We start from the raw sequence: 21841 nt of genomic DNA on the forward strand, positions 1-21841 counted from the left end.
TAATTTTTACCGGTTTTTTCACTTTAATATGCTGTTATTAACAGGCTTATATAGTGTTAAGTGTATTGCTCAGTTACCTAAGCTATACAGCTCCAGTTGTGATTTAAATATCACACCTATCACGCAGAAACTACTAAATATTAACATAAATACACAGCTTATGATTTACTTTTGCCTCACACTCATACAGACTTATGTTTAATAGGTCTGTGTTTGGTTTTGTATTCGTTTGGGTTTGTGGATCTGTTTTTATCTCCTGCTTCTAAAGAAAAGGAGAAAAAAAAACAGTGACGGAGCAATGGGAAAGCTTTATGTTCCACTTGACAGAATTAACAGGGGCAGTGGCGGACGATTTTTATTTCTATATTTTATACATACGTACATTTTTTACGGACGATCGCTGTCGTGCTCCGTGTGCGATGCACTGAGCCTGCAGCATTGAGGTTCTGCGGGAGTTTCGGGTGTTTCACAGCGGATTTGGGGCGGTGTCGGTGTCCGCTCCCGTGTGGGGCCGCCCTGGCGCCGCCGTTCCCCTCAGCCGGCCCGGCCCCTCCCCCTGCCCGCCCCCTGGCGGCGGCGCCGGGCCCGCCCGCCGCACCAAGATGGCGGCGCGGTGGTGGCGGCGCGCCCTGCGCGGGCTCTGCGGGGCCGCGCTGTTCCTGTCACAGCTCTCCGTCCTCTCGGGTCGAGGTGAGCGCGGCCACAGAGCCGAGACAGGGCGGCGGGGCTGGGAGAAGGGGCAGGGGCTCCGGCTGGGCCTGGGGTGTGGACGGCTGCCCCGAACAGCAGCGGCCGCTCCCGCGGCCAGGACTGAGCGCGGGTCCGGCTGCGGGGGTGGCGGTGCCCGCGGCGGGGTGAGGATGCGCTGCCGCTCCCCTGACCGGGGGCGAAGCGGGTGTCTGGGGCACGGCCGCATTTCCTTGTGCCGGCTGTGCGGGGTTGCGGCTGAGGTGCTCGGTGTCGGGGCAGAAGACGGGCCAGGCCCCGCTCGCCGGCTCGTGTGCTGCTCTATTACAAAGCACCTTTTATACCTGCTCTCTGTGGCGAACGTGTGTGATTCAGAGCGTCCTGGGGCTCCTCGGCACGGTCAGGGTGGGTGGTGTGGCAAAGCTGCCTCTCCTTCCTCCACCCGTGGCCGGTGGCTGCCGTGAGGGCTCGGCAGCAGCTGGCGCATCGCGGCCGTCCCAGCCCTCAGCCGGCGGTTCCCGCAGGGAGCAGCGCGCAGCGCCCGCACGGCCACAGCCGTGCCTCCCGAACGGTTCCTCTGCTCCGCCTTTCTGTCAAAGAACTTGCATTGCTTCGTTAAATGCTTTTGTTCAGTAGAAAACACTGTGTAAAATTTGCTTTCTGAGCAGTGCTTTTAATTCTCATGAATCAGAAAATAAGATTGAATGGAAATAAATGTAGTTCCTTGTCTTAAAGGAACAATTCCATTCTAAGGCTCTTTCTAATATTTAACATAAATATCCCACTATTATTAGAACAGGAAAACAGATTTTTTTTCTAATCTTGTTACACTTTCCACTTGCATTTTCATATCAGAGTGCTGAAATCAAACTGTTTCTGAAGATGAAATTTGTTTTAGAAATTTCACTTTCTCCATGTTTTTGTCTTGTAGCGGGATCTTTGATGACGACCAAGCTTTCACAGCCACAGTCTACACTGGCAAAAAGCCTAACTTCAACAAGTACAAATGCTCCCTATTTTAAAGCATTAGGTAAGTTATTATGTTGTTTCTTTCATTTGTTATTTGTGGATCCTTCTCAGTCTTGAATCCAAAAGTTCTTGAACTGGGTCTTAGAAACCTGTGCATGATTTCACAGTGATAAGAAGAATTGCAGTGTAACACATTATGAATTACTCTTCAATGATCACAACAATTACTTTGGGTTACCTAATTAGACATCTAGTCCATATACGAGCTAGAAAATGGTAGATTAAAGTGGCATTGTGGTATATGAGGTTTATACCCCTCAGGATGGTGGAAGTTCTTCAAAGACTCCACCGTCCTGCAAGAACTTGCTCTCCGTCCACCATCAGTACAGCTTTGTAGCTCACTGAGGGTGCACCAGGACTGACAGAAATGCTGTTCTTGCTGGCAGTTTAGGAGGTGATTCTGTACACGTGCAAACAGCAAATGGCTGAGGTAGCTGTGGCCCTAATTAGAGCTCAACTCAAAGTAGGTTACCCGTGTCACCCGCTGCTATTCCTGAACTGATTACTTCTGCTGAGGAGCACTGGCTGAGGCGGCACTAATCCCCATCAGCTCAGTCCTGGTGCTAGGCTGGAGTGTTGGCTGCTCTCCTGCACAGAGCCCTGTGGCTCCTCTGACTCTCACAGCACAGGCTGGGAATGCTGCTCCGTGTATAGTGAGGAAAGCCCTTTATACACTGTCAGTGCATGCGTTTGTCTATGTATATGTATAAAAATAAATACTTCAGACTATTTAGCTTTTTTTACTCATGTTTTTAATTCACTTATTGCACCTTTCAGAAAGTACAGAAATTCCACCTTACCTGACTAATTGTCCCAGCAACGGGCTTTGCAGTAGGCTGCCACCAGACTGCATGACATGTAACACAAACTATTCCTGTGTATATGGGAAGACAGCAACTTTTGATTGCAAGGTCAAGCCGCATGTTCATTGTGTTGTAAGTAACCTGTTACTCTTAACCCCAGATTTAGGTAATTAAACTGTGGCATCTTGTATTAAAATACAGAATATTGATTTCCAGGTTCTGATGTAGGCAGGTTTGCAGTTCTGTGATAAGTTTGATCATTTACTGTGGGCTGTTGAAGAGGCAGGCCTGTGCTTCTCTGGTTTGCCTTTCTTGCCTTGGATCTTTTTCTTACCTGGCCATGCCTTTGAGTTAAAGCACTCCAAACATTTTGAGAGTGGGGAGGCTAAATATCTCTCAGAGCTACAAACTGACCTTCCAGGTGAAACTAAATGAGTCGTCCGTTGGCAGCAACCTTAGATTGGAGGAATAAGGAATGTTAAATGTGACTTTGATACCTCTTTGGTGGTTTTCTATTCTGCTCTATAAAAGGTAGCAAACACAACAATTGTTCTTTTGCTCAAAATGTCTACTCATGAAATCTAATTTGATACTGCACATTGATTTTTGGTTTTACTACTATTGAAATAATAGTGCTGTCCTTTTACAGGATGAGAATAACCACGAGCAGGAGAACTTTACAATTAACATGACGTGCCAGTTTTGCTGGCAGCTGGCCACAAGTGATTATGTCTGTACCAATTCCACAAACTGCATGACAGTTTCCTGCCCCCGACAGCGATACAATGCAACTTGCACAGTCCGGGATCACATTCATTGTCTAGGTAAGGTGGGCAAAGGCTGGAGTTCTCTAAAGAATTTCCCACGTATTTTGTAATGGGTGAATACAAAGATTGTTTATGTCCTTTTGCAATAACAGCCTGCTCCTTGATCAATCTACTGAATTTTTTATTGTTGCATTTCATTTTTTAGCATAATAGTGACATCCAACTGCAAACATTGACTTATTGTATTGTTGTATGCTGTCACACCATAGAAAACAGTTCTTTTTATTTTTGTCAACTTCTGTGAATTAAAATTGAACCTACTAGTGGTCTGATTCTCAGACCACTAATAGAATCAATATCAAATGTCTCCATAAGCCAGTTTTTAAAAATTATGCTGATTCCATCCAACTAGGCTTAATTTTCCCTCTGTTTGTTCATTGACTTTTCTGATATGGGACCAAGATTGATGGAACAGAGAACTGCAGGGTATAAATGAACTTGAGTGTTGACAGTTGTTTCTCAGTTACTGACAACCCTTTGAGACTCCTTTTGGAAAAATATAGTATCTTCTTCCTTGTCCTTCCTTATAATATGGTCTTTGTTTATTGCATTAAGGTTTTAATATTTTCTAATGTTTAGGTAACCGTGTCTTTCCTAAGATGCTCTATTGCAACTGGACTGGAGGTTATAAGTGGTCTACTGCCTTGGCACTAAGGTAAGCAGCAACTATTGGATAATGTCAAGCTGAAAGAGATTCATTTTCTTTAAAATCTTCAGGTTCTGTGGTTTTCTGCTTGGTATTTTTAAAAGGTGTGCTGGATAACCAGTATTTCAGATAGTCTAGCTTGAAATGGTGGGTGTGGAATGCATGAAGGGTTCACATGCAGCAGTGCTGGCTGTCTTCAGCAAACATAGCTGGAGGAAAAACACTTGGGTACCAAAGCTCAGTTCCTCTAATAAAAATAATAATTAATCATATTTTTATTCTTACAGCATCACCCTTGGTGGATTTGGTGCCGATCGTTTCTATTTGGGTCAGTGGCGGGAAGGTCTGGGAAAACTCTTCAGCTTCGGTGGACTTGGGATATGGACACTAATTGATGTGCTGCTAATAGGTGTTGGCTATGTGGGACCTGCAGATGGATCTCTCTATATTTAAATGTGGGTGCGTTGTGTTTCTGAGAGGAGTCATTGCCTGCAAAGGGCTCTAAATAAACAAGTGTGGAGGTTTGAGCCTTTTAAGGTAGAATGGAGAACAACTGTTTGTTCTATGTGCATACACTTTAATGTACAGTATCTGTACTTGGTTTGCCTTTAACTAAGGTCAAATAAAAGAGTGGATCACTGAGTAAGTTGACATTAATTTCATTTCTTCTATGGACATGGTATTTTTCTATGAAAAAAAGTTGAGCAGCTAACCAAATTCTCCACTGTGCTTGAGCTTGGATGATCTGTCAGGCCCCCAAAGAGCTGTAAACTAACTTGAATACTGAATTGTTTACTTCATATTTCTATGCTTGAATTTAACTCTAAAGCTAACTTCCCTAAATATGTCAGGGTTTTTTTTTTTTTTGTATTTGTGGGAGGATAATTTATTTGCCTGAGTTATGTGGGTGGTATGTAAATCACCATGTTTTATGATGTTAATTACATTATCTTCTTGGTTTGGGGCATAGCAAGAGCCAATATCTGCTTAGGGACTCGTCTTTAAATTGTGGGGGAATCTAGAATTAGACTGCAGTATCACTAAACACTCAATATGAAATGATTGAAATAGATTTTTTTCATTGTTCTGGAATAACTCGGTTTTCGTTGGGTTTGACCAGCATATCTGTGAAAGTTACAGTTCCTATTCTTGTGCTAGCAAGCTTGCCAAATTACTAAAAAAAAGAGTTGGCAATATAATCAAGTCTATCCACTTAGGACTTAGTCACGCGATAATGTAGCGGACTAGTGCCATTGCAGGGCAATTTTGTGCAGTCGCGGTGGATGCCCGGCCGTGCGTGCGTGCCCCTGGCCCGGGGCTGGAGCGGCCGCCGCTGTAGCCCTGCGGTGCCGTCGGGCTGGAAGTGCTATCGCTTCAATAAACTGCTCCTTGAAGCTTTCATGGCGTTAATGCTGACACTGTTTGTTGCGGTCTCGGCTCGGTCTCGCTACAGCGGCGGGCGGGGCGGCGGGCGCGGCCCCTCGCTGTGCGGGGCCGGGGGCGGGCCGGGGGGCGGGGCGGTGCCGCCGCCGAGCCCCGGCTCGTCCCGCCCCGCCGGCGCAGGAGCCACCATGGCGACCGAGCAGGACCGCGAGCGGGAGCTGCGCTTCTACCGACGGCTGCCCAAAGCGGTGAGCGGCGGGGGGCGGCGGGCCCGGACCCTCCTCCGGCGGCACCGGGCTCGGGCTGCAGACGGACAGACAGACAGAGCGACAGACGCTGCTGCTGTCTCGGAGTTCTTCCCAAACGCGCGGTTTCTGAGGGCCTTTTCCCGCCGCAAAATGCACCGGGTGTTTGCCTGTCCGGTTTGTTTACAGACCTTACTAATCTAATTGCAATTAAATCAGTTGAGCGCGATCTTCATTTTCTCTTTTTGTTCTATTTCCCCTCAGCCTAGCCCAGTAGTCTGGCTCAGATAACGCTTTTTCTCCATGTCCCGAGGGTGTGCCTTACTTCTGGCATATCAGTGCAAGCCTTCCGTAGGGGTGTGTGTGGATTTATCGGTGCTCGTGTGCCGCACTCACCAAACCCCGAGGGCGCGTACTTCAGCACAGTGCTCTGTACAGACAGTGCACGGGGAACCAGCAAACCCACTTCGGACTGCACCATCCTTGCGTTCCAGTGCTCCTTTTCACTAAGTTGCTTTTCAGGGTGTATGTTTAATGTCTGACAGAATTCTGTGAGGTAATTTTAAGTTTGTGGAAAATGTAACACAGTTGTAGCCCTGTATATCTGGCTCCGTCACCAGGATCTGTAAGCTGCCACAGCTTCTGGTGCTTACAATTTCAACATGTTTTCCAATGCAAAGCTTGAAGAGAAGTATTTATTGAATTTTTTATTGAGAATGGATGTGTACAGGGAGACGAGAGGTAGGTAACAAAGTAGATGCTTTGTAAATACATTTTGAACGAGCTGGGAGGGCGCTAGAGACCTATGCCTTAAGTGAGGAGCCAGGAGATAAGAAGGAGCAAAGGTGAAGTGATTGAGTAGAGCTGAGGATCATAAGTTTGGAGCCCAAAATCAGGATGTCAATAGAAAGTCAGGCAGAAAGAGGCCTCAGGCAAAGGAGTGCAGTTACTGTAGTTGCTGTTCATGGCAGAGTCTTGCTGCATTTCTGGAGTGAGGTTAAACTTCAGAGTATGAACAAAAGGAAGGGGAGTGTGTAGACACCTGTTGCTATATTTGAATGATGGACATGTACATTTAACTTGCAGTGAGTGGGAGAGTTCTTTAATCCTTAGTGTACTTTTTGTAATACTGAGGCAGCTATTGGCTTCCTCCTCACCTTGGATCACACCAGCCCAAGAACTGTCTGGAGAGCCCTTTGCTGAGCCAGCTGTGCTGCCACAGACACCAGAGCCAACAACAGCCATGAAAGAAACAGGGCAGTTCTCAGTTGAACCAGTGCTTGCAAAAACCTAAGGAAGTTATTGTTAGCCAAAATGCAGATAACTGTTCTTTTCAAACTCAGAGCGAAACACTGATGTAGGATACAAGAACAGTAGTACAAACAGGGTGCAGGCATCATCCTTTTCATAAGTCCAAAGGATTTTTATTTCTGTAGGAACTCCATGCTCATTTGAATGGCTGTATCAGTATTGCTACTATGAAGAAACTCATGGCCCAGAAGCCAAACCTTCAGATCCAGAATGGAATGACTGTGATTGACAAAGGAAAGAAAAGAACCTTAGATGAGTGAGTATATGCATGTGTGTGATAAACATTTACCAAAGGTTTTTTATTTAAGTTGGAAACAGAAACGTATGGCCTTACACACTAACTGCAGAAAATATACTTTTAAGTTTTACAGCATAATCTCATAGATTTTTTTATATTTGTATCTACAAAGTAATTTCTTCAGTGCTTGCAAGCTAAAAGGAAAACTCTTGTTGATTAATTCCTTCTTTAAAGGATTGAAAATTTTCACTTAGATCATCTGCTTTTCAGAGAAAATTGGCTCACATAGTTTCCTTTTTTGGAAACTTCATGTTTTCCTTTTCCTTCAAAAAGCTTTGTGGTAGTTACAGCTTTTGTTGGGAACGCTTTGTTAGTATCTAAAATCAGAAACTGCCTTCAGATGTTTCTTTGTATTTCAAGCTGCAGTCTGATTAGTTGACTCCAGTGGGTAGGTGTTTTTAAAACGTAGATTTTTTTTTTTCCTACATACTCATTCAGTGTCTTTCCAATTAATTTTTTAAATTTTATTTTAGATGTTTTCAGATGTTTCAGATCATCTATCAGGTTACCACGAGGACTGAAGATATTTTACTGGTAAATTAATTAAAAGTTCACTTAAAACAAGCAAGCAGTACACACAGTCACAGCCAGTTGGCTTAAGAGCATTGGGTTCCAAGTAACAATATCAAAAATGATCCTTTTCAATTGAAGGTCAGAATAATTATTGTAAAACTCTTGAACTCTCTTCAGTATCCCTGAAGGAATCAAATGTGCCTTCTGTGTGGTAGTATTTCCACAGATATGGGGACCATTAAAAATACATTGGGTCTGAAAACATTGCAAGTGTTTCGCAACAAAAAATAACTGGGTCTTTTAGTTGTAAATAAAAATATAACTAATTATAAGTATCACTTTAATGATGTTGAATACACTTTTACTTAATCAGATAACTAAAGATGTCATTAAAGAATTTGCTGATGATGGTGTTAAGTATCTGGAACTGAGAAGCACTCCAAGAGAAGAAAATTCCACAGGTACAGTCTTTTCTAGTTTTTAATTTGTGATCTTGCACTAGAAAACTTAGTTGAAGACTATGTTAATAACAAGTAAAGTCAAATTTAGTTGGCTCAATAAAAATATACTTTAATTATGAAAGCTAATATTTAACCATGTAAAATGTGTCACTTTCCTGTTGGATTTTTGAGGAAAAAAAGGGGGTTGGTTATAAGTCTATGACCCATGAGATTGGGTTATTCACTTGAGTATGGCATCTGAGTCTGCTAATATTTTTAATAGCTGATATATTTTACTTTCGTTGTTTTCATTTTTTCTTCTAGGTGTGGTTTAGTAGAAACACATAATAGAAGTCCTGTTGTGATTCTCTGGTTCACACAAAGTCATTTAAATTTTTCCACATGCTTAGGAAGAGGTTTAGTTCAAATATGTGCTTCACAGTAAAGCTATATTTACAGACAGAATTAGAATTACATGGGTTAGAAGACTATATCATCTAAAATCAAAGGTGCAACATGAAACTTAGGAGATTGGAGAGCTGAGTCTGCAATATTATAAAAATAATTTCAAATATGTTTGTTCCAAATGTGTGCATGTGTTTGCAGGTATGACCAAAAGGATGTATGTTGAAACTGTACTTGAGGGTATTAAACAGTGTCAAGAAGAAGGCTTGGATATAGAAGTAAGGTAAATAAAGTATGTGGAACACCTCTGTTTCAAGCTTTTGTGTCTGATGCTTGGTCATGCTTGCAGAGAGGTTTACAAGCCATCAGTATAGGAAAGAAAATGGTTTTTAAACCAGATTACATAGAGTGGAAACAGGTAATTAATATGGAAACCTGACTTTTTATCTTCTTTTTTATTGGTGAAGAAGAAAACCGGGTAAAACCTCTCATCTTTAAGACTGTCCATTCTTTGCAACATTTTCAGGAAAAGAACCAGTTTTCATGGAATTGGCTCCCTTTTCACAGCTTAGCTTCATTGCAAAGATTTAGTTCGATTAGCTGTACAAGCAGCCTACTGTAAAGAAGAGCTGGTCCTGACCAGCAGAGAAGTTTCAGAAGGTGTCAGTGGCTGTTTTCAGACAGTTTGCTCTCCTGTCTTTTATAGCCTCTATAGCAAGCCTTACTAGATTTGTTTGTGAAAGCTGAAGAATTTTCATTCTTCATGGGTGTTGTTGCATGTGTCCTTCTGCACTTTGGTACCTTCCTTCCTAGAACAGTTTCCTATACAAATACATTTTATATTCAGCCATGAAGGATATGAATTGCCATTTTTGTTGCTATCAGATCTATTGAGCTCCTGATATTACAGCTTGAATATAATTTAAGAATAATTTAATTTAATCATTTAATACATTTCTGTCCCAGGCTGTTAATAGCAATAAACAGAAGAGATGGCCCAGCAGTTGCTAAGCAGACTGTTAAACTTGCTGAAGAGTTCCTGCTTTCCAGTGATGGGGTTGTAGTAGGACTTGACCTCAGTGGTGATCCCACTGTAAGTTTTTGGTTTATTTTAGTCTGTTCTCAAAGATAAATGTATAATGTTGTGTAACAGCAGGTGGTTCTGACTATAGTTTTTGCTCACAAGTTTTTTTCCAATTTTTGTGCCTAGCTGGAATGGATTGATACTGGGTTAATCCCTGTTGCTGTAAGGGGCAGATACTCTAACAAAGAATCCTTTGATTAGTATGTGACTGAGAAAAGAACCATTGAAGTGCAGTGTTTATCTGGGAAGTGTGTGTGTCTCAATTGTCCCAGTCAGATAACTGGGTGGAGGCAAATTGTCAGTAGTTTGCATTTTGTTTAGCTGCACCAAATACTCATTTCATATTAAGAAAGCAAAAATGTTTGAGGACAGCTGTCAAGCTGAAGTGAAATAGCTCTAGGTGGTAGCTGTGTAAAAGGTATCAAAATCAAGACAATTGGCTTGTAAGTCTTAGGCATCATCTGAGCTACTGGTGTTTGATCCATTGGTCTAAACCATATGGCAGGGGCTTGTTTGACTTGCTGCATTCCATGGTGAAGTAATGGGAAAAGTGGAATCATTCAAATGTAACTGTGTTTGAATGTAGTGTTTGGATATTGCTAGACTTCTTAATTATGGTAATGACAGGGATTTTGTCAAATAAGCTGTAGAATAGTGATGTGTTCCTGTTTTCCAGGCAGGACATGGTCAAGATTTTTTGGAACCGCTCTCTGAAGCAAAAAAAGCAGGTCTGAAGCTGGCACTGCATCTTTGTGAGGTAAAAGATTTTTTTATTTTGCTGCTTCTCTGTAATTGTAATTTTGTGAAAATCTCAATGAAACTAAAATTACCTTCTGTGCATTTTGGGCTTCTCGGGCCAAAGTATTAATGGTCTGGGGCAGTTGACAAGAGACAACAAGGAGAAATCTTCAACCTTTTGTTCTAAATCTGAACAGCCAGATTATTGCTTCCTGTACTATATAAGTTGTGGGTCTAGGTGTGAAATTAGGAGTTTTCTAAGAGATCCACTGCTTTCTTACTAGTATTATAGCAGCAATCATGTGTAGTGAAATCCACACAGTTTTGTGAGCAGTGAGCTCTGTTAGTTCCACTGGGATCAGTAGAAAGAGTTGAGCTTTTGTTCAAATAGTGTCTGGAATTGGCTCCAAGAAGCCCAATAATGACTAAAGATAGTTACTTTTTCAGGAAATTAACCAGGACATATGATGTCATCAGCATATTTATACTTGTTTCTATTTCACTAACACTTTCTTTTGGGTAAGAGATGCTGTGAAAGTAGAACTGAAAGTCCACTGTAATTATATAATGTGCTGTTTTATGCTGCCTTGACAGAATGTGAATATATCCTCTCTAGATTCCAAATCAAGAAGAGGAGACCAAGATTCTCCTGGGCCTCCCTCCTGACAGAATTGGACATGGAACATTTCTCAACTCCCCAGCAGCAGGTTCTGAAGAGATAGTGTCACTGGTTCAGCAGAATCATATACCTATTGGTAAGGAAAAAAATATTTACCATGACTTCATCTCTGGATATCAGAACAGGATATGTGCTGCTGTTCTAGTGACACCAGTTTGTCTCTGACCAGAGGTGACTTGGACTTGCCCATAAAGGTACACTCTTGAACTTCTGGGGGTTTTGGCACCTTTGTGGCAGGAGACAACAACGTCTCAGATGGAAGCAAAACCAAATCCCAAATCATAATTTGTCATTACTGTATAAGACTGTGTGGTGGTTCTCTACCTGGTTTGCAAGCTCCCTAAATCTTATACCCCAAATAAATCAATTAGCAAACTTTTCTCAAAACAAATTACAGAAGAAGCATAGAAAATCAACAGTAGCTGATTTTAATTTTTACTCAGGACCTTTCTAAGTCAATTAACATGTCTCTTTTAATATATGTCCTCATTTCTTTTTCTGTTTTTTCCCTTAGAATTTTGCATGACATCAAACATAAAATCTCAGACAGTGCCTTCCTGTGACAAACACCATTTTGGATACTGGTACAACTTGGGCCATCCTGCAGTGCTTTGTGTAAGTTTGTTTTTTTTTAAGCATGTATTTAAGCAAAGGGCTGAGTGAAGTTGGAGATGTCTTTCTCTGTTTATGGATCAGAACTGACTTAAAATTTCTGACCATGTAGCAAATTGTTTGCTTTTAGGAAATAGTGATGTCCTGTTTGAGAAATGCTTTTAATTCAAATAGGAGTTGCTAGCATTTATCTTGGTTCTATTGTAAAGCCAGGACTTTTTTCTGTGGGCTAAAATGGTCAGCTATACAAGCAGTGAACTTCATAGCTCTTTGCACAATGGCAGATTTCTCTTAAAACCGATGGCTTCAGTGCTTGCATATGTACCTGTGCTTACCTGGTGTTCATTGTGCTGGGTGAGAGCTCCTGCTCTTGATGGTTCTGTTGATGGCTCATGAGGGTCTTTAAGCATTGCAGGTGCCCAGTACTTGTGCTGCCATTGGTAGGGTTTCAGTATTATCCTGTTAGTTTAACCCCCATAATCCATAGCATTGTTCAAGTGTGTGTGTAAACATATATGTATATTTTATAGCACCTTATAGCTTATCTGGGGAAAGGGAAAAGAGGAATAAGGAGACCTGCACATAGTCACATACCTTGAATATATGCATCATTTGATAGCCATCTTCTAGCAGTTTTTGTGGGAAATCCTATTTTCTTGATAAATTGTGGCATCATTATAAGAAGTTTTCTTATATGTTTGAATAATTTATTCATTTTTAGTGAATAAAATGAAAATAGGGCAAATAAATAATTAAATAACCATGCACAGATGAAAGAACAGTGGAATAAAATGTGAGACAGCAAGATAAAACTGGTTTGTATGTATAGAAAAAAACCTTTTTGATGCAGAGGAACTAATTTAAACTTTTTTATTTCTTTCCTTTCAATTTAACTCCAGACGGATGATAAAGGTGTCTTTGCCACTGACCTATCGCAAGAATATGAGCTGGTTGCAAAAACATTTAATCTGACCCGATCACAGATGTGGGATCTTTCCTATGAATCAATTAACTATATTTTTGCTTCAAATGCAGTAAAATCCAAGCTGAGGGAGCAATGGTGTAAGGTGAAGCCAGCTCTGTTTGATTAATCAAACTGTTGTCCTAAATAGCTCGGGTGGATTAGCTGAGTTAATAAGCTTGTTTTACTCAAGTCCCTGGCTTTTTTCAGACCTCAGGGTTTTAAACCCAGCCATAAACTGCCTGTGTGAAATGAAGGCAACTGGAATGCATCCCTGGAACAGGGGACGGAAGTAAACGTTCTTTTGGTAGGTGAGAAGGGCTCGCAACCAGTGACTAAAATGCCAGCTGCGTTGTCACTTTGTTTCTCTTGAGTTGATATGACATTTTAAAAAATACTTAGTTGAAATATGTCATCATAATATAAACACTGAAGAGCTGGGACAAAATAAAGGCAGAGCTATTGGTGTTTAAAACATCTCTGTTGGCAGCATTCAGCCAAGCAGTTTGGATGTGTGGTGTGTATCTTTGGGGTTTGTATTGTTTTCAGGTTTTGAGCTCTTGATTGAATGTGAAGACAGAAACAAACTCAGGGAGGACTATATATTTATACCAAGGAATTAATGTTGATCTGTTTTTATTGCTGTGCATGTATGACTAAAGCTGCTGTGGATTGAGTAGCACGAGGGGGTCTCTGCTGGTGCCCTGGGCACTGGTGGTGTGTAAGCACTTAAGAATCTTGAATGCCTTCAGTAACTGAGCTACTTGGCAAAGTGGTGTCATCCTTAAAATGCTTTTTAGAATTGCTGTTTGTTGTGTAAAAAAAGGAATAAAAATAGCCTCAAGCTCCATGTTTTTGAAACCACCACTTCAAGGTGTGCATGTGTGTGTTTGAGCTCTACAGAAGAGAAGGAGGATTCTGTGGGGTGAGTCCCTGGAGCACCGTGCTGCCTGCCAGCCTCTCCCTGCTGCTGTGACAGCCCCTGGCTCTCCCTGTCCCGAGCAGCCGCAGGCTTCGCTCTCCAAGCACCTGCCTGTGTATTCTGGTGCTGAGAGCTCACAAAGTCTGTGAATGTGCACATGCTGCAGTTTGTGTAGTGGGAGTCAGGAGGTCACCTGGAGGATTCCAAATGTGTGCAGTGAAAGAACCAGGAATGTATGTGGGTGGCTAAAGAGCAACACACAGAGCTGGGATTTCTGTGTATAGGAGTCTAACTGTGAGTTACTGCAGTTATTTACACAGCAGAAATGTTACACTTGGGAAGTTGGGCAGGATGTGGACTTTTGGAATGAAGGATCACCATCTGATGAGACCTTTGTCATGCACAGTTCCCAAGGTGACCATTGTAACTTGAAATGTTTTTACTGTCCCTGAGTTAGTTCTCCAGTTTAACTTTTGTAAGTAAAACTGCAGTTTCCTTCTTTGACTTCATGTAGCATTATAGCTAATTTTAATTTAAGCACTTCTTGCTGAGCCTGCTTTTCAAATTCTATAAACTACTGTTTAGCTTAAAACATTGTATAAAAATGACTGTGACAGAGTGTAGCATCATCACCAAATTAACCATCAGTAATGGGACAGAGAAGATTTTTTCCCTGAATGCAATGGAAATTTTGAGTAAATGCTACTGGAATTTCATGTGGTATAAGATGAGGTTTAAGTTACCTATTCATGTGCAGCTCAAATTATTTTAAAAGTAAACAAAATAGATCTAGAGTTAATATTTTTATTTCCATCTGATTATACAAGAGAACACTTACAAAGCAGTCTCCAGTGCTCAGTCTTTACTCATGAAAATGCACACTGATTCAAGACAAGCAGTCTTGAACAATACTGCTTTGGTGATGTGTGTGAGAACAACTGCTCACTGTGGCATTGGTTTCTCTGTTCCTTCTGAGGCAAACACAGGCAGTCTTCAAAACCTCAGCTCCCTGTCATGAGACTGATAACATTCCATAGCTTTTCATAATATAGCCACTAAAGCATAGGTACATACTGCTCCTCAGGATGCTAGCTTGGCAAATAATGTACTTACATCAATGATTTATATGGCTGCTTGAATATTTAGGTGTTTCAGAATAATGCATTAAAAAGAATGGAGGCAGGTAGGGGCCCTGCATTAGCTAAGTGATTCAGCTGATTAAAAGGCTAGCATGTCCCTCCTGTGAGCCTTAGAGAGTGGCCACTGGTAAGATTGGAGTGGAGAGGGCTCTGGGGGAGGATCTCATCAAGGTTTTTAAATATCTGATGAGAAGAAGTAAAGAAGATGGAGCCAGGCACTTCTCAGCAATACCCAGTAACAGGAAAAGGGGCACAGACTGGTTCTGTGTGGGTGGTTGAACATGGGAATGCTCACCCAGACAGGCTGGGGAGTCTGTCCTTGCAGGTACTCAAACCTATCAGTGACTTGTAGCTTCAGCAAAGGAGGTGGACTGGGCAATCTCCAGAGATGCCTTCCAGCCTCATCTGTTCTGTGAAGAAAATATACAAATATACAAATGATAAAGTCTCTATATAAATACAAAAGCTTTTAAAATTAAATACTGACTTAACTGAGTCACTCAAGTGACAGTTTTTCACCAGGCTTGGTCACCAGCAGTTGGCTGATTTGTGAAACTGTTTTTAAAGAATAGTCTATTCACCCTTCATAGCCTTCCTTTCACAGCCATTGTGGAATCCTTTGGTGCCATCAGGACCTTTAGGCAGCCTCAGCACCCCTACAGGGAGACCGTCTGCATTTTGTATTTTCCGAACCATCATGGGACTGCTGACAGGACTCTTCTCTTGGGTCAGAGTTTGGGCTTTTCTTCTCTGCACCCAGGGGCTCCCAGAAGGAGTGATGCTGCTATCTGAGGAATAATCCGTGTATTTCCGTGGAATTTCAGGGCTAGTGCTTGCGTTAATCTTGCTGTCTTCAGCCAGCGGAGATTTTTTGGTTACTTTTCTTAGTGAAGATGGACTGTTCCAAGGACTTGATCTGGGTGACATGTTAGGACTCAAATGGTTGTTTGGGTGGATGATGGGGCTCAAATTACTCATGGTATTTGTTGTGGTACGTTTGCGTCCTGACCGCGGTGATGTAGGATTGCTCTCTGGGTCAGAAGAGCTGTTTGCTGAAGATTCATCACCAGCAAACTGAAGTTCCTCAACTCTCTTGTTAAGGGATCGAGCCTTCTTAAGGCTCTTGCTGATATCTTCATCACGGTTCTTGTCTTTGGGAACTTTTTTCTTTGGTGGTTTCATGCCTATTTGGACAACTTTCATGCCAATCTCTTTGTTTTCAGCACACATGAAATCATGAGCACGTACGGCCGCTTCTACTTCTTCAAATTCTATAATTGCACATTCCTGGGTTCCCAGCTGGGTGTACCGATTGCTGACCCTCCTGATATCAGGTGGGAGATCCCTGCCAGGCTTGAGAATACGAACTGATGAAATTACACCAAAAGTTACAAAGGCTTTGAGGAGATGCTCCATTATCCTTTCTTGCATGCATCCGTTTTCTTCTTTGTTGAGGGCCTGCAGCTCAGAAATCATGTGGATATCATACACCAGTAGCATCCTAGTAGGGACATTTTCACTTGGAAACACTGGAACTGGAGTATTTCTTCGAACCTTTTTGTTATCATCATTGAGCTCCAGAGTGCTGGAGTACTTCAGTGCATAGGCTGTGGTTCTCCAGTCACGGGTAAGGTGTTTCACCTTTGGGACAGACACAGGTTAAGCACCACAACTGAGCAAACCCAGTCAAACTAGTCACTGAATTTTAAGGCAGATGCAGGCTTCAGTCTACAAGCAGAACCCTGGATTTTAGTTTCACGTAGCAGACTTAGTGAGAAAGTATACAGTTTTCATACTATAATGGGCATCAGTGAGTTCCTGGAAAGTTCATGTCCTGTTGAATCGAATTAAAACAGGAACTGGCACTAAAGCTTCAACTGGAGATCATTACTGAAAGCCTGCTCAAGTAGTGCTTGGTCATTCCACATCTAGGCCTGAACCATGATCAAAATGTATGTTCTATGGAGGTTACATTTGCCAAACAAGATGTTTTGTTAAGTTTAGGTCTTCATTGTATTGAACTGATCTTTCCTCCCTCAAAAATCTCAAAAACACCCCAAACTTTTCCATTTTCATTAAATGTTTATAAAGAGTTTATCTATTACCAATATAATCTGAAGTGCTTTGAGAAAATTGAGAGTACCTTAACTTCTAGACTGAATAACTCTGCAAAACAATGAGATTTAGAATCTTGACAAAGTGTTTCTAGTGTAATTCTAGAAATCAGTTATGTACAGATTTACGTAGGTCTTTCTAATCTAAGGAGAAAAAAAATAATAAAACTCACTTCAAGTCTAAGGGATATTGGTTACCAGATGCTTTATACTACTCTTCATTTTTGGTCCTCTGTCCAAAAGTCAGATTTGCTGTCCCTTCTCAGAGTCTTGAACGTAACTTTACCAGGACTACCCAGCTGTTCATGTGTAGTTGCCATGAAAATTAATTTTATCTAATGTCCTCCTGTCTCCAAGAATGATAATTTAAAAGCATACAGGCTTTTAAGCCAATGATTTCCCTAGCCAATCATCAATGAGCTCAGCAGTGAAAGTTCTGGATGGGTACAAACCTGACCACCATAGAAAAACCAGGCAGATAAAGACTATAAAGTTGCCTGTATAAAATGTTACTTTAATCTCTTCTACTGTTTTTAGATTCATCAGGCTTGCATGAGCTACTTCAAGTCTTAAAAAGTTAGCTTACCTTCTTAAATGAAGTGAGGAGTTTTACACTGACATAGCCCATCTTATTTCTTCTCACATGCTTCAGGAGGAAGGCATCTTTCTCAAGGTTCTCATCTGAGAAGTAATATTCAATCTGTGCTATTAACTTCTGGATCAGGTCATTTTCTGGTGGTTTCCAGTTCTGATCAGAGTCATCATCATTTTCCCCACCACTGGAAAACAGTGAAATCATTTTATCAACAGATTTTCATCTTCTATTAGTGGATTCAAATAGCCTTTCAAAATGAAAGGACACAACCATTATGCTGGTTCCAACTGACTTTAGATGTGGGCACTGGACAGGTATCACCCACCCAGCTGAGCCAGCAGGCTAGCTCAGAGGATGAAGCTTTCCAGTAAGCATAAGGAGTTGAGTTCCTGAGCTCATTCCAAAAGCTGATCTCAGTGCAGAACAATGAGACATCTACACTAATGGCTTGAAAGCACTGACAACTCAAATCCTCCGCCAAAACATGAAATGAAGGTGCCCTGGCACTTGGTGCTGTACAAAGTTCCTCCAGTTACAGTGTTATGTTTTTCAGTATGAAGCCGTTAAACATTGGCCTGACCTTTATGTGCTTCATGAGTAGTGTCACATACCAGAGAAAGAATATTCCAACTGGATGCAGTCATGATTTCTTAAGCCTCTTCACTGCATGGATGCAGGAGCTGGTATCCAGGGAGTAAGGAGGACTGACAGGACTGCTGCACATTTTATAGGTCACTCCCAGAGTGACAGAGTAACATAACCAGGGGCTACACCTGCCAGCTCATGAACCTCAGGAACAGATTTAAGTGCACACATGCAGGTTCCTCATGAGGAATGACCTCATGAGGTCATTCTCATTTCTTCTCTTTACCTCCCATCATATTGTCTGGATACCTGGGCAAAATGGAGCATCATCGAGCATTCTATTCCTCAGAAAATACTGCAGCTGTGGATTCAAGATAGACATCTTGCCACGTGCAGTTACAGCAACGTGTTTGTTGCTGAAATAGAAATTTCCATTTACAGGTGACTATAATGGACAAGTCTGTCTTAAGTCAGAGTAATTTTTCAAGCTGTTAGTGGTCTAGTTTTGTTGTGGGATCATCATGAAAGTTTCTGTTAAAAAAATAAAATCATCCACTAAGTACCCCATAAATCATGTATTAGTTTGGTCTCCCAGATATATTAGTAATGAAAAGAAGTAGCCATGCATTTCCCCAAAATTGCCTTAAGTAGCTTTTGCAGGCTTTGAAATCCTTAGAAGAAGGAGCAGGCATCACACTGGAGTGCTGTCTGGCAGGGAGGATGCAGCCTGCTGGATCCCCAGCCCTGGACAGGTCTGTGCAGGGGTGACAGAGGCAGTGACCACAGCGCTGTGGCTGTGCTGCTGTCTGGAGAGAGTGGGGAGGTCAGTGGGCTCTGCACAGGAGCTCTGCCTGTTGCTGGCACCAGTTACAGCAGTTGTCTGGCACCTTGGCTTTTTGAGGCTTACAGTACATTTAGTTGTTATGTTCTTCTGATGATAGGGCAACACATCTGATATGTGGATACTCACTTGCACAATCCTGGAAGGCTCCCTGTTAAAAATCTCCCTAGCCTTTAATAGGGTACAGTTCAAAGGAATGACAAGAATGAGAGACCAAGACCAAGAATTTCTGTTATTTGGCAAAGCCAGAAGTGGAGGATAATAGATGAAGTTACAATTAGGATGGTAAAACATGTCTAATGCCCAGCTGTGGGTGCTGGTTTCAGAAGAAAGCAAAAACCAATGGTGTTTCTTTTCCATTCATGATAATCCCTTCCCGCTACTTCATTTACTACTGATTCAGAATTAGTCTGGGTACAAGAAGCTTGGAACATTTCAGCCTTTTTGCAAATCCAAACTCTGCTGGGAAAAGCTTGCCTTTAGTTCTGGATCAGGCTTGCATTTGCTTCAGGGATTGATTAGCATAGATATTTGCAGGTGTTTGTTTAGAGACAAAAAGGGGTGTTGTGCTTTGGAAAACAACAAAAATGAATAGCATGTTTGTAGAGACCTACAGCACTGACACACTGAATCATGATGAAACATCTAACCTCTCAAATAATGGTCACAGTTTGACCTATACGCTATTTCTATGTTTGGCAGACACGTCAGTTTTTACAAAATCTTATGGGCTCTTAAAATGGCCCTCACTAAATGCTGCATAGAAATAGCACCTACTATGAATGCAGAAATTTGTAAGTATCTCCATGTTAATTTGTGATAATGATCAATTGGTAGCACCTCTAGGGTATCAACTGTATTACAAAAGCAGTTGATAAATAATTTCAGTCAACATTGACAAAGAACCAAAGCCTAGTAGTTATTCACAGCTTTATTTTTTTTATTCAGAGCTTTGTGATGATATGCTTGTAAAACAGAATGAAAAACGGTCTTTTAACATGGTGACTCATCTGGTCATTAGTCACACAAGAAACTAAACATATCTACAGAGAGAGCAGATTTGGAATTTTAAATATCTCACAATATATTAAATTGTTTGGATAGCATCTAACCTTCTGAAAAGTTTTAGCTGAGTCTCCAAATGAATGAAGTATTGCATTAATAAACACTATGTGGCAATCTAATTTATAAGTTCCAAGAGTACAGTCACTCAAGGGCAGTCCACATTTGTCAACAAAAACATGAATACAGTACTGGGTGCCTATTGATGGCAAGCTGTCTGCAAGCTTCAGCTGGAGACTGAGATGGCTCATTCCCAGCAGTTTTAGATCATCCCTAATAATTTTCCAAATGTTTGTAAATATTTTCTTATCAGATGCTGCATTCCCAAAAAAGGAATTCCTTAGGTAAGGTTCTATGTAAATGGCAGGAGCACGTGTAAACTCCATTTGCTTGCTTTTGATGCAGAGTCTTTAGAGTTCTCTCCATGGCAATACCTCTGGCCTTTCCTGGATCAGGAAGAGGCCATTTACAAAAAGGCAACCTCCACAAGAGCTGAATATAAATCAACACTGTCAGCAAACATTTCAGACAACACCTACTGCAGAGGATTAAATAAGTGATATTCAAGAATATTTAAGAGCTATTGTCTTTCAAAGCTTGAAAAAATGACCATGTTTTTTTTTCTAGTCTAGGCCAGGGCTAGAAGCTCTTCTCAAGTAATACTATCATAGATAACAAATGTAAATAATATCCTGATTTTAAGAAATCAGTAAATGGAATGCAATATTGTAGGCTGCTGTACATTTTTATAGAAATACAACAGTCACATATGATTTTGGAATAACTAAGCTGACTCAGTTTAAAAACCTTAACTGCACTGTACCTAGCTCTGTTCAACTCCTGTTTCTGTAGTCCATAGTTGACAATTTTGGCAGCTACAGAAAATTTCTCACTCCCCTACAACCCCTCTGTAATTTAAAATACTACATTGCAGTTCATTCTGAGTCAGTGCTAGGTATGAAGTTAGAAAATCAATTACAAACAATAAATGTTCAAACAGGATACTGAATTTCTTGCTACTGTACCTAAATTTTTATGTGACAATTTATGACTTCATCTTCAGCTTTACTGCAGACCACAGGATGAACTACAACTAGTAGATCTTTGTCTTCCTGCAGTTTGCTGGCACAAAAATCCTGGATGTTCGTTTTACTAGTAAGAGATTCTGGTAAGCATCAAAGCTGTTTCAGGCCACTCAGCCAAAACGGGCAAAAAGAGAGAAAAAACCAAAACATCAAACCCCAAAACGAAACTCCAAAACACAGCTACAGCTAACCCCCAAAATCTTTCTGTAAACCGCAGTGAATTGGAAATGTCGGGAGCATCACAGCCCGGCGTTTCTCGCTGTGGGGGCCCCCGGCCCCGGCAGTCCCGTCGGGGGCGGGTGGGCGCAGCCCGGGCAGAGGCACCGGTGCGGCGGGCAGCTCCCTCCCGGCCGCCGGGTGTCCGTGCTGGAGGGTTTCCAGCGTCTCCCACCCGCCCCTCGGCGTTGCATCAGCCGGGCCCGCTCCGTTCCGGGGGTGTCCGCGGCGGCCTCGCTGCTCGCCCCTCACAGCCCCGCCCGCGCCGCGTCCTCGCCGCCGGAGCCCTGCCCGGGGGCTCACCTGGAACGCCCGCACCGCCCCGAGTCCTCCTCGCTGCAGCTGGGGCACTGCGCTCCGCCGCCCTCCTCCTCGTCCTCCTCCTCCTCCTCGGCGGCCGCCTGGACGGCCACTCGGATCTGCACGGGGCCGCTCCCCGCCGGCAGCTCCGGCCCGGCTGGCGCGGCCCCGGCCTCGGCCGGCTGCGGCTGGGCCATGGAGCTCCCCGGCCGGGCTCAGCCCGCCGCGACACCCGCGACGCCCCGGGTTGCGACAGCCTCCCGGCCGCCTCCCCTCCTGTCCCCCCCTGTCCCCTCCCGCTGGGGCGGCGCTCCCAGCTCC

The 21841-nt window shown here is 42.4% G+C and overlaps 3 protein-coding genes across 18 annotated transcripts in view; 2 read left to right on the forward strand and 1 right to left on the reverse strand.

Annotated features, from left to right (window-relative positions):
• The first annotated feature begins 555 nt into the window (after window positions 1-555).
• TM2D3 (TM2 domain containing 3) lies at window positions 556-5391 on the forward strand. Its single transcript, XM_059858201.1, has 6 exons — window positions 556-690; window positions 1619-1717; window positions 2494-2651; window positions 3169-3343; window positions 3926-4001; window positions 4280-5391. Exons 1-6 carry the CDS (start codon window positions 603-605, stop codon window positions 4443-4445), a joined length of 762 nt encoding a protein of 253 aa, XP_059714184.1. The 5' UTR covers window positions 556-602; the 3' UTR covers window positions 4446-5391.
• A 128-nt stretch (window positions 5392-5519) lies between these two features.
• Window positions 5520-21841, forward strand: part of LRRC49 (leucine rich repeat containing 49) — a 59246-nt gene continuing 42924 nt past the window's right edge. For 15 of the 16 annotated variants that reach the window (XR_009488115.1, XR_009488117.1, XR_009488118.1 and 12 more), the window contains exons 1-9: window positions 5520-5623; window positions 7057-7187; window positions 7703-7763; window positions 8116-8203; window positions 8789-8870; window positions 9554-9680; window positions 10348-10428; window positions 11026-11164; window positions 11603-11703. Coding sequence is in view for 11 of the 16 variants with exons in the window: in XM_059858202.1 (XP_059714185.1) it covers window positions 5564-5623; window positions 7057-7187; window positions 7703-7763; window positions 8116-8203; window positions 8789-8870; window positions 9554-9680; window positions 10348-10428; window positions 11026-11164; window positions 11603-11703 (870 nt within the window). In the remaining 5 variants the exon portion in view is untranslated. Of the gene's footprint in view, window positions 5624-7056; window positions 7188-7702; window positions 7764-8115; window positions 8204-8788; window positions 8871-9553; window positions 9681-10347; window positions 10429-11025; window positions 11165-11602; window positions 11704-12599; window positions 13529-21841 lie in introns of those variants that run through there. The other variant, XM_059858219.1, reaches the window with a different exon arrangement.
• On the reverse strand, window positions 14374-21755 carry LARP6 (La ribonucleoprotein 6, translational regulator). The gene is made up of 3 exons (XM_059858220.1): window positions 21524-21755; window positions 17423-17615; window positions 14374-16363 (listed from the first exon to the last, which is right to left on the reverse strand). Exons 1-3 carry the CDS (start codon window positions 21715-21717, stop codon window positions 15296-15298), a joined length of 1455 nt encoding a protein of 484 aa, XP_059714203.1. The 5' UTR covers window positions 21718-21755; the 3' UTR covers window positions 14374-15295.

This window comes from Haemorhous mexicanus, chromosome 13 (genome assembly GCF_027477595.1).
Source record: "Haemorhous mexicanus isolate bHaeMex1 chromosome 13, bHaeMex1.pri, whole genome shotgun sequence".
In the NCBI taxonomy this organism is placed as follows: domain Eukaryota; kingdom Metazoa; phylum Chordata; class Aves; order Passeriformes; family Fringillidae; genus Haemorhous; species Haemorhous mexicanus.

Coding starts and splice junctions, on each gene's coding strand:
- TM2D3 (XM_059858201.1), top strand. CDS start 603: ATGGCGGCGCGGTGGTGGCGGCGCGCCCTGCGCGGGCTCTGCGGGGCC. Junction 691..1,618: donor CTCCGTCCTCTCGGGTCGAG/GTGAGCGCGGCC, acceptor TTTGTCTTGTAG/CGGGATCTTTGATGACGACC. Junction 3,344..3,925: donor GGATCACATTCATTGTCTAG/GTAAGGTGGGCA, acceptor TCTAATGTTTAG/GTAACCGTGTCTTTCCTAAG.
- LARP6 (XM_059858220.1), bottom strand. CDS start 21,717: ATGGCCCAGCCGCAGCCGGCCGAGGCCGGGGCCGCGCCAGCCGGGCCG. Junction 17,616..21,523: donor GGGCGGTGCGGGCGTTCCAG/GTGAGCCCCCGG, acceptor ACTGTTTTCCAG/TGGTGGGGAAAATGATGATG. Junction 16,364..17,422: donor TCCTCACTTCATTTAAGAAG/GTAAGCTAACTT, acceptor TCTGTCCCAAAG/GTGAAACACCTTACCCGTGA.